The sequence below is a fragment of the Bactrocera tryoni genome, chromosome 3 (assembly GCF_016617805.1).
Source record: "Bactrocera tryoni isolate S06 chromosome 3, CSIRO_BtryS06_freeze2, whole genome shotgun sequence".
Taxonomy (NCBI): Eukaryota; Metazoa; Arthropoda; class Insecta; order Diptera; family Tephritidae; genus Bactrocera; species Bactrocera tryoni.
In genome coordinates this window covers 36,046,961-36,059,210 of record NC_052501.1, presented here as the reverse complement: position 1 = coordinate 36,059,210, position 12,250 = coordinate 36,046,961, and the positions used below count along the sequence as shown (strand labels likewise).

Genomic DNA, 12,250 nt, shown 5'->3' with positions numbered 1-12,250 from the left:
AAAAATATGTAAATGACGGATAATGAAATCTCGATTATCACTTTACCATGCGAGTATAAAATATATCGGATTGACACCCGAACTTAGCCCTTCTTACTTGTTGGAATTGATTTTTTATCTGTCATGTAAGCTATATCATTCTTTGATGTTATGAGCTTGTCTTGAAATCCTGTTGAAATCCTCGTCATTAATAACACAAAGCTGATGAAATAATCTATCATTCAAAGAGCTGTTGCGGATTTTATTGACTGCTTTGATGACATATTGCAGTGATTGAAATAGTTTTTCATTTAAGTTTCTAGAAACTTAATGTTGTCTATGAATAACGCAATGTACACCAAGGACATCTGGAATTTTATTTTTTAATTACGCCTTTATGGCACCCTGTCATAGCCGGAGCGCCATCCGTAGCAACTGAAATAATATTTTTCAAAGGAATTTCTTTCTCATCGCAAAACTTTTCCAATATATTGAATATGGTTTCGCCTTTTGTATCGGTCTCTAAATTTCTATCAAATAATAGTTCTTCACATATTTTCCCATCTTTAATAAAACTCACGTAAGACAACAACAATACTTCATTAGTTGGTAAGGTGGACTCATCCAGCTGAATTGAAAATTGACTTGACCTCAGGTGATCGCACAATGATTCTTCAATGTTTTCAGCCATTTCATCAATTCGTCTTTGCACAGAATTATTACTCAAAGGAATTTTTCGGATAATATCTGCGGCCGGTTTATGAAGCACGCTAGTTATTACTTCATTTATTGAACAAAGCACATGAGTAGTGTTTCGTGCATTTATTGTCAGACATACAAACCAAAGTGGGATTGTAAGGTTCCCAAAGTCCATGAACCATATTGGTTTTCATCACTTCTTATAATTCTGGATCTATCTCTGAATCTGGAATTTCCGATGAAATGATTTCATCAATTTGATCTGGTGTAATCACCATCCGCATCCAAAGAAGAATGTGTGCGTGCCGCCGTAAAAACCATCTTTGAACTTCAGCGAACATTTAAGAAAAAGAATTGGCCAAATTGGTCCAGGCGTTAGTGAGTTATGAGCGTACATACTTATGTACATTTTGGTGATTCATTTTTATTTATGTATATATATTAGTCGATGTTCACAAGTTGTTGTTGAGAGTCGAGAGCTCATGTTAGCTAAATAAAATTACAAATAACCCTCCAGGCCTCTACACAACGCCCCCATTTTCTTTCTGGGTCTCTTACCGCCCCCCTTGATACCTGCAGCGCCCACAAGGAGTTATCGCCCACTTTGGGAAACACTGGCTTAGAAGGTTCTGTGAAGGAAGTAAATATGAAATTGTATTCTTAGACTTGAATTAATGAAGAAATCAGTGTCTTCTTTCATAAAAATATGCGCCGTATAGCGACAACTTTGCATTTTTTTTTGTTGTTCACGGGATCAGAGCCCCATACTTTTGAACACTGATTCTTATGTAAAAATTAACGAGGAATCGAATGGGAAAGTCAATTTTGAAAAAAATTTGGTGGAAAAGCACAAAAAATGGGATTTTTGGAAAAATGTTTTTTTTTTTATTTTGAGCGACAACTTTGAATTTTTTTGCTGTTCATGGGATCAGAGTCCCATATTTTTGAACACTGATTCTTATGTAAAATTGAACTATGAATCGAATGAAAAAGTAAATTTTGAAAAAAATTTGGAGGAAAAGCACAAAAAACAGGATTTTTGGAAAAAAAAATGTTTTTTTAGATTTTGAAAATTTTTTTGGATTTTGAAAATATGTTTATCAGAAAGCTGAGATTTTTTAACATAAAATTGGATAACTGCAAAATTTTTTTCTCTCAATTTTGAGGTCGTTAAAAAATAAAAGAAATAGTCATTTTTTTGTTTGATCTTAATTTGAAAACAATGGAGCAACTTTGACCACTAAAAAGTTTACAGGTATTCTTATTTTGGTCTATATTATGATATTCTGAAGTTTCGTCAAAATCGGAGAACCACGGGTACGAAACCTTGACGCCAATTGATGGAATGGCCCATATATTATTTCTTTGGTGCATTTGTCTGTATGTTTGCGAAACCAACTGCGAGCCACATACATACATATGTACATATGTACGTTCATAGTAACAAATGTCGCACGCATCTTACGCATGGCCGAAACTCACGCTTTGTCAAAGAGTCAAATGTGATAAAGCACTGACGCGACGACAAAGCGTGATCTGCTATTAATGTTGCCGGTAGAAAATCCGAGCTGTGCCGAAAGAAACTAACAAACGATCTTCGATTGTCACCGCTTCCCTTGCTGCTCGAACATCTTCGCCAGCAAGCTGGCGTAATATGTTATATGAAAGCGTTAAACATTTAACGCAACCTTTCCCGAACTCACGCCAGAAGTATAGCTCCAAAAAAATTAAAAATTAAACAAGAATTTGACTAGCTTTGGCGGTCAAATTTCAAAAAATTTATTTCACTTATTTGAAAAACATAAATTGAAAAAAAAAAATGCAAATGAAGAAAATTCCACAATTTTTAATCCACTGAGCAGTGTTGCAAACTACCACATTAAAAAACGTTGTAAACAAAATCAAAAAGTTTATTAAAATTTTTAATTTATTTTAGAAATGTTTATTGAAAATGTTTGAAGTTATTTTAGAATTTATATTGATATATCTAGATATATCTACATGTTCGAAAAATCACTAGTTAGGAATAGAATTTAAGTCATAAGTACATATTACCTACATTTGTAATTAGTTAAAAAATATGTATATTTCTAGTTACTTTTATTTAAATTCGCATTATTTGTTACATATTATATATAAAAGATTGCCACCTATTTACATGTAATATTATGTAGCTTAGACTTAAAAAAATACTAAGCAACTTTTGGTAACATTCTTTTCAACAAAATTGTCAACTGTTAAAACGAAGTTACCCTTAGTTCACTTAAATTTAACCATAAAATTTAAGAATGTTTCATTATTAAATACATAATTCAATATTTTTTTTTAAATTTTTTTCTCTAAAACTTCAATTTTAATATGCCTTCTGCCCAAAAATAATAAATAATCTGCAACTCTTTTAAATAAGCTTAATTGTGTTAAAAGCGAGTGCCTCATATTTACATATTATTTAAAAATCATAAAATAATTATACTCTCGCAACAATGTTGCTAAGGAGAGTATTATAGTTTTGTTCACATAACGGTTGTTTGTAAGTCCTAAAACTAAAAGAGTCAGATATAGGGTTATATATACCAAAGTGATCAGGGTGATGAGTAGAGTCGAAATCCGGATGTCTGTCTGTCCGTCCGTCCGTCTGTCCGTCCGTCCGTCCGTGCAAGCTGTAACTTGAGTAAAAATTGAGATATCATGATGAAACTTGGTACACGTATTCCTTGGTTCCATAAGAAGGCTAAGTTCGAAGATGGGCAAAATCGGCCTACTGCCACGCCCACAAAATGGCGGAAACCGAAAATCTATAAAGTGTCATAACTAAGCCATAAATAAAGATATTAAAGTGAAATTTGGCACAAAGGATCGCATTAGGGAGGGGCATATTTGAACGTAATTTTTTTGGAAAAGTGGGCGTGGTCCCGCCCAATACTAAGTTTTTTGTACATATCTCGAAAACTACTATAGCTGTGTCAACCACACTCTACGGAGTCGTTTTCTTCAGGCATTTCCATATACAGTTCAAAAATGGAAGAAATCGGATAATATCCACGCCCACCTCTCATACAAAGGTTATGTTGAAAATCACTAAAAGTGCGTTAATCGACTAACAAAAAACGTCAGAAACACTAAATTTTACGGAAGAAATTGCAGAAGGAAGCTGCACCCAGGCTTTTTTTAAACTGAAAAGGGGCGTGGCCTCGCCCACTTATAGACCAAAAACCATATCTCAGGAACTACTAGACCGATTTCAATGAAATTCGGTATATAATATTTCCTTAACACCCTGATGACATGTACGAAATATGGGTGAAATCGGTGACAACCACGCCTTCCAATATAACGCTACTTTGAATTCCATCTGATGCCTTCTCTGTATAATATCGGGTGATTTTTTAAGAGCTTGATAACTTTTTTTTAAAAAAAAACGCATAAAATTTGCAAAATCTCATCGGTTCTTGTATCTGAAACGTTAGATTGGTTCATGACATTTACTTTTTGAAGATAATTTCATTTAAATGTTGACCGCGGCTGCGGTCTTAGGTGGTCCATTCGGAAAGTCCAATTTTGGGCAACTTTTTTTTCGAGCATTTCGGCCGGAATAGCCCGAATTTCTTCGGAAATGTTGTCTTCCAAAGCTGGGAATAGTTGCTGGCTTATTTCTGTAGACTTTAGACTTTGACGTAGCCCCACAAAAAATAGTCTAAAGGCGTTAAATCGCATGATCTTGGTGGCCAACTTACGGGTCCATTTCTTGAGATGAATTGTTCTCCGAAGTTTTCCCTCAAAATGGCCATAGAATCGCGAGCTGTGTGGCATGTAGCGCCATCTTGTTGAAACCACACGTCAACCAAGTTCAGTTCTTCCATTTTTGGCAACAAAAAGTTTGTTAGCATCGAACGTTAACGATGGCATATTCGTAACAAGATTGCGTCCAACATGCCATCTTTTGAAAAAATAGACCAATCGCGATTCCATGGCCATTTTGAGGTACAAACCACACCAGAACAGTGCATGGCAAGAAATGGACCCGTAAGTTGGCCACCAAGATCATGCGATTTAACGCCTTTAGACTATTTTTTGTGGGGCTACGTCAAGTCTAAAGTCTACAGAAATAAGCCAGCAACTATTCCAGCTTTGGAAGACAACATTTCCGAAGAAATTCGGGCTATTCCGGCCGAAATGCTTCGAAAAAGTTGCCCAAAATTGGACTTTCCGAATGGACCACCTAAGACGCAGCCGCGGTCAACATTTAAATGAAATTATCTTCAAAAAGTAAATGTCATGAACCAATCTAACGTTTCAAATAAAGAACCGATGAGATTTTGCAAATTTTATGCGTTTTTTTTTAAAAAAAAGTTATCAAGCTCTTAAAAAATCACCCGATACATTAGGAACCAATGATGATAGCGGAATAAAACTTTACATTAGGAACCAATGATGATAGCGGAATGTTCGGTGACATGGGGAACTTAGCCGTATATTTTTTAATGAAAATATGATGACGGATGGCACGTTGAAATGGGCCTTCGATTATCAATTTATCGCGAGAGTTAAAATGTTCGGTGAAAATATGTAAATGATTCGAGGTCATTTACATATTTTTCAAATACCGTACTTTTGAAATTATCGATTATCACATTTATCGCGAGAGTATAAAATGTTCGGTGACACCCGAACTTAGCATTGAAATCGGTCTAGTAGTTCCTGAGATATGGTTTTTGGTCCATGAAGTGGAAAAGGCGACACCACGCCCATTTTCAATTTTAAAAAAAAAGATCTTGGGTGCAGCTTCCTTCTGCCATTTCTTTCGTAAAATTTAGCGTTTCTGACGTTTTTTGTTAGTCGGTTAACGCACTTTTAGTGATTTTCAACATAACCTTTGTATGGGAGGTGGGCGTGGTTATTATCCGATTTATTCCATTTTTGAACTGTATATGGAAATGCCTGAGGAAAACGACTCCGTAGAGTTTGGTTGACATAGCTATAGTAGTTTCCGAGATATGTACAAAAAACTTAGTAGGGGGCGGGGACACGCCCACTTTTCCAAAACAATTGGGTCCAAATATGCCCCTCCCTAATGCGATCCTTTGTGCCAAATTTCACTTTAATATCTTTATTTATGGCTTAGTTATGACACTTTATAGGTTTTCGGTTTCCGCCATTTTGTGGGCGTTGCAGTTGGCCGATTTTGCCCATCTTCGAACTTAACCTTCTTATGGAGCCAGGGAATACGTGTACCAAGTTTCATCATGATATCTCAATTTTTACTCAAGTTACAGCTTGCACGGACGGACGGACGGATGGACGGACAGGCGGACGGACTGACGGACGGACAGACAGACATCCGGATTTCGACTCTACTCGTCACCCTGATCACTTTGGTATATATAACCCTATATCTGACTCTTTTAGTTTTAGGACTTACAAACAACCGTTATGTGAACAAAACTATAATACTCTCTTTAGCAAACATTGTTGCTAGAGTATAAAAAATAATGTCGCTAAGTCAATTGTAGTATTAAAAAGAAACAAGTAAGGAAGGGCTAAGTTCGGGTGTCACCGAACATTTTATACTCTCGAACAATAAAGTCATAATCGAGATTTCATTATACGTCATTTACATATTTTTCAAATACCGTATTTTTGTAAAGTTTTATTCCGCTATCATCATTGGTTCCTAATGTACATATATACTCGTATTATTCAGAAGAGGCAGCAGATGGAATTCAAAATAGCGTTATATTGGAAGAAGGCGTGGTTGTGAACCGATTTCACCCATATTTCGTACATGTCATCAGGGTGTTAAGAAAATATTATATACCGAATTTCATTGAAATCGGTCTAGTAGTTCCTGAGATATGGTTTTTGGTCCATAAGTGGGCGAGGCCACGCCCATTTTCAATTTTTAAAAAAAGCCTGGATGCAGCTTCATTCTGCAATTTCTTCCGTAAAATTTAGTGTTTCTGACGTTTTTTGTTAGTCGGTTAACGCACTTTTAGTGATTTTCAACATAACCTTTGTATGGGAGGTGGGCGTGGTTATTATCCGATTTCTTCCATTTTTGAACTGTATATGGAAATGCCTGAAGAAAACGACTCTGTAGAGTTTGGTTGACATAGCTATAGTAGTTTCCGAGATATGTACAAAAAACTTAGTAGGGGGCGGGGCCACGCCCACTTTTCCAAAAAAATTACGTCCAAATATGCCCCTCCCTAATGCGATCCTTTGTGCCAAATTTCACTTTAATATCTTTATTTATGGCTTAGTTATGACACTTTATAGGTTTTCGGTTTCCGCCATTTTGTGGGCGTGGCAGTGGGCTGATTTTGCCCATCTTCGAACTTAACCTTCTTATGGAGCCAAGGAATACGTGTACCAAGTTTCATCATGATATCTCAATTTTTACTCAAGTTACAGCTTGCACGGACGGACGGACAGACGGACGGACAGGCGGACGGACGGACAGACAGACATCCGGATTTCGACTCTACTCGTCACCCTGATCACTTTGGTATATATAACCCTATATCTGACTCTTTTAGTTTTAGGACTTACAAACAACCGTTATGTGAACAAAACTATAATACTCTCCTTAGCAACATTGTTGCGAGAGTATAAAAAGAAGCCATTTTAAAATGCGTGAATAATACATACCAAGGACCGGGAAAAAGAAAAACTTTAAAATCGTCAGAGCTTCCAGCTATGGAAAAAAGTCAATACCTTTGGTTCATCCGGGTGCGCGAAAGGAATTGTCCTGTAAGTGGATTAATGCTAAAAGAAAAGGCTAAAGAATTGCATTCCCTACTTAAAGAAAACGCGACCGGATTCAATGCTAGTGACGAATGGCTTCAGAGATTTAAGAAAAGATACGGAGTTAGATTGCTTAAAGTATCTGGAGAAAAACTCTCATCGCAGCCTCAATTGGTTGATCCATTTAAACTGAAACTAAAACAAAAAATTGAGGAAATGGAGTTATGTAATGACAATCGTATAATGCTGACGAATCTGGTTTATTCTGGAAGCTTTTGCCAGATAAGCCCTATGTATCATCGCATGAAAAACCTGCTCCAAGAACAAAGACGGAGAAGCAGCGTATAACATTTCTCTCTTGCGCAAATGCATCGCGTGCACATAAACTTAAACTTTAAGTAATTGGTAAGGCAAAAAATCCACGCAGCTTTAAACACTTTAGTTGCCCTACGGATTATAAGAACTCGAAATCAGCCTGGATGACGTCTGCCATTTTTAAACATTGGTTCCATCAATCTTTGTGCCACAGGTAAACAATTTTTTCGCTTAATTAATAATTATTATAAATTCTTGCTTTTGGCCAGGTAAGATTGTTTCTAAAGCGGAAGAACTTACCAATAAAGGCACTATTACTTATTGACAACGCTCCCTCTCATCCAAGTGAAGCAGAATTAAAAACTGAAGATGGAAATATAATTGCCATGTTCATGCCGCCAAATGTCACCCCCTTATCCAACCTATGGATCAAAATGCGATTAAAATAACGAAGTTATATTACTGAAACAGTTTGTTGGCTTCAATAGCAGCAAAAAACTTAGATTTGCTTGAGTCAATGAAAAATGTAACGTTGAAAGATGCTGTTACCCTTTTATCAGTCGCGTGGGTCGGGTCAGCACAGAAACTCTTGCCAATTGTTGGAAAAACATTTTAAGTTTAATGGGAAACGAGGAGGACCCTGAATATAACATTCCATTAAGTATCCTGAAAGACAAATGGAGTGCAGAAATAAACTCTTTAATGCGAATGTCAGTTGATCTCCTTCAGGACTTGAGTCCTCAGGTAGAAGTTTTACGACACACTTTGATATCATTATTACTTTTTTCTATTTAAGGTTGAGTTTACATTGCCAATGGTTCGAGAGTGGAACGATGACCCTTGTGTTGATGATACCACCGAAATCCCCATAAAGAAAATTGCCGCAAGTGAGGCAGTTGAAATCTTTAACAAGGCATTGCAATGGGCTGGAGATGCAATGGTTGATCAAAGCGACATGAGTGTACTTAGACGCTTAAGGGAGAAAGCAGTATTTCAGCTATTAGAAAGGAAAAACCAGCAGAAAAAGATAACGGATTTTTTTAATGAATAAATCTAATGTGAAATTTTATTCGCAATTTAATATGTATGTTCATACCCATGAACATACTAATGGCAATAATAAAATACTTTTACATTTAAATGTGTAAAAATCCTGAATTTAGCAATTTGAAGTTATTTTGCGTCTTCAAATTCGACAATCGCTAACGTGAACATTTTCACTAACGTGAACTCCCTTGGTTTTAATTAGTTCACGTTACCGCGAGTGCACTGTAAGTACCTTTTTTTAACATTCTATTTCCAGTCTCTAAACAACAACCACAGAAAAGACATATGTATGTATGTAACTGTTTTTGATAAAAATTAATTGCATGCCTTATCGAAATACAAGTAAATATGTATACTATACATGCATTTTCTTAAGAAAATGGCGAGAAGAGTGTTTCTAGAGCTTTCGTTAATGGGAGCGTTCACTGTAGTTATGTCCCATATCTATCTATTTATTTATATTATTTTAATAAACCCAGGCATGCATGCAAATGTACATACATATGTATGTACTTATGTAAATATATGTATATATTATTATGGACTTTTGCGTTATGATATTAACATCTTAGGTGCCTTCATATAAGAGTTTTGACGCCACTACTTTTTGCGTTTAGGGAGAGATAACATCAAAAGATGAGGAGACTTTCTGCCCGTTTACTACTTGATCTCTCTCTCTCTCTGTCTCTTACGTTCTCTTATAATTTTTGTCGGTGCATTGGAATTTCTAAAATTACAGGAAAAATGAGCAAACAGCTGCTTGATAAAAACAGCTCAAAAATATCATTTATTAAAAATGAAAATAGCATACTACCGATTTGACGTTTTGATTGCTGCACAGTGTCAAAAGGGAAAGTAATTCCCTTTTTTTTTGTAAATTGTGGATCTTGTTTATATTTATAATGAAACAGAAAAAAATAAAATGAAATAAATAATTACAATAATAAAAATTGTATATAAGAGTACACAACTTCCAATTCGGGGGGCCCTACACTCTTGTACCATATCAGAATTTTCACGTTTATCACAGAATAATTCCCCTTGAGCCTTGAGCTACTTGTGTTTTTTCCTAAATTTTGAGTTATACCGCATTTTCATTTCACACTGAATTCTTATATTTTAGGTAACTAATTTTATGATTTTTCAAACTGTATGATGAAAGTAGAAGTGGAATGGGAAGATCGTTGTTTAAATTTTTTAAACTAATTTTAAAGAATCTCTAAATAATATAAGCTTCATATATTGCATGGACCTAGAATTCAATTTAACTGTTTATCTTCGGCTAATTGAAATATACTTTATCTCCGTCGATACAAACTAACTCAGATCTCTCAATCGAAGATATGTTGTATAATATAATTAGACGGCTGAAGTTAAAAAAGTTACTGAAACACGAATCATCGAAACAAAATTCCGACACATGACATCAGGCACCAGTGTACCATATAACAAATGCAGTTCAAATAAAAAAATTTAACTGGGGCTCCATTGAAACTATAATTCTCTTCACAATTACAACAGATTCCTTAAAAGAATTTGATTTTTATCGGCTAGTTTGTATGACAGCTCCATTCTGAATAATTTCTTCAGGAATTGTATAGTTCCTTTGGACAACAATCCATGTCAAATTTATGAAGATATCTCGTTAATAAACATGTTTTCCTAACAAGGACATGAATTTGATCGTTCAATTTGTTTGACATATCCGACGGTTCGGTGCAAAATTTCAGATCGAATATACATACAGACGACATGATTAAATCCACTCAGCTCGTCATGGTGATCATTTATATATGCGTTCAACCACGTCCCATATAAAACAGGTAATCTAAGTAGAGGTATAGCCTCAATAGCCTTTTCTTGTGAGTCGTGTCAAGCTGTCATGTTATGTTTGTTCAGTGTTGCTTGGCATTTCATCATGGAAAAACTTACGCCTGAAAAACGTTTACAAATCCTTCAACTTTATTACAAAAATCACGTGTTGTAAAAAATGTTTTTCTGGTGCTTCGCACAACTTATGGTCAACATAATCGGCCTACTGAAAGTACTATTCGCAACACCATCACCCATCATGATTGGATAATATTCGACCGGGAAGACCACGTCCATCACTCAGTGAAGAAAACGGCTGCTATGTAGCTGATAGTTTACACGAACACTGTGGAGAATCGATTCGGCGCCGTTCGCATACGGACTGGCTAATGGAACGACTTGCCGCACTTTACGTCGAGATCTTATATTGAAAGCGTACAAAATAAAGCTTGTGCAAGAACTGCAGTCGCTCGAGCTTCCCAAGCGACATCGCCTCACTCAATCGACTCTTGAAAAATTCCAAGAAGATCAGAGCTAAATTTTGTTCAGCGATTGGGCTCATTTCTGGTTTCAACAAGATGGTGTCACTTTCCACACATTGCATAATTCAATGAATTGATTGATAGAACACTTCGGTGAGCAGATAATTGTCTGTTTTGGGCTGGTCGATTGGCCATCAAGATGGTGTGATATCACACGGTTAGACTTTTTCCTGTGGGGATACATATGTAAGGTCTAAAGTCTATGCGGAAAATCCCGCTTCGATTCAGGCCTTGCCTGCGCGGTTCACAACGAATGGTTTTGAAATTTGCAGGGTATATTTATAAATAATATAATTCAATAATATAGAAACGTGTGCTCTTCCGATCTAATAATTAAATATATTATTAAGTTATACAAGAACTCCGTCGGCCTAAAGCCGCAGTGATTCCGACCAAATTTTCTGAAGAGTAGAGTGACAATTCTTTAATATAATCGGAGTAGTTTTTCCACTTTTTGCACCACTGTAGATCTCCTGCATTTTCTGTCTGCTGTCCTGCATGCCAGCGATCAGCCAAACCGCCGCATAGCTGCACATAAACAAACAAGCGCACCGGCACATGGGTGCAGATGAGTTCCGCATACGCGCTGCACGACCTGCACATGAAAAGCACAAAGCGCCCGCCGTCTCAGCTCCACAATGACGAACGCAACGCTCGCACCAAAACCGAAAATAGCGGAGCAGACTAAAAAGCCATAAGTAGGTGTGTATGTGTAAGTGTTCGTATGTGTGGCAGCGATGGCAACGAGCAACCATGCATTGCTCCGGCCGCCGGCTGATCCGACTACTCAGTCTGAGGAAAACTGTCGGAGATCCAGGAGGTGTTGTCGCTGGATGCGGAGTAGTGCGTGAACAGTCCGATTTGGCTCTTGCCTACATACACACACACACATATAATACAAGTAAGCAGAGCGTGTGCGGGATATTCGAAGTGATCGTTTGAGAACATGTGTAGTCAGTCAGCGACGTCCCGTCCATAAGTACTTAGGTAAAAATAAGGTGTACGAATCCGTTGATCGTCGGTGGAAAATTTCGAAAGCAATTGTAAGGCGTTGGAAATTCGTAACAGTTAGCAGTGTCTTACGAGTGCATACGGTGTCAGCTGAAATTTTG

General features: G+C 36.6%; 1 protein-coding gene and 1 pseudogene across 2 annotated transcripts; both read left to right on the top strand.

Annotated features, from left to right (window-relative positions):
* The first annotated feature begins 7,655 nt into the window (after window positions 1–7,655).
* Window positions 7,656–8,363, top strand: LOC120770116 (annotated as a pseudogene).
* LOC120771765 lies at window positions 8,263–8,889 on the top strand. Of its 2 annotated transcripts, none has more exons than XM_040099948.1 (2): window positions 8,263–8,481; window positions 8,534–8,889. In XM_040099948.1, exons 1-2 carry the CDS (start codon window positions 8,359–8,361, stop codon window positions 8,786–8,788), a joined length of 378 nt encoding a protein of 125 aa, XP_039955882.1. In that variant the 5' UTR covers window positions 8,263–8,358; the 3' UTR covers window positions 8,789–8,889. The 2 variants fall into 2 exon arrangements, with proteins under 2 accessions (XP_039955882.1, XP_039955883.1); XM_040099949.1 differs by having other exon boundaries at window positions 8,378–8,447.
* The last annotated feature ends 3,361 nt before the right edge of the window (window positions 8,890–12,250 follow it).

Bases quoted from the DNA above. Each gene is read 5' to 3' on its own strand.
- LOC120771765 (XM_040099948.1), top strand. From the start codon at position 8,359: ATGGGAAACGAGGAGGACCCTGAATATAACATTCCATTAAGTATCCTG. The intron at 8,482-8,533 runs GTAGAAGTTTTA...TTTCTATTTAAG, and splicing joins TTCAGGACTTGAGTCCTCAG to GTTGAGTTTACATTGCCAAT.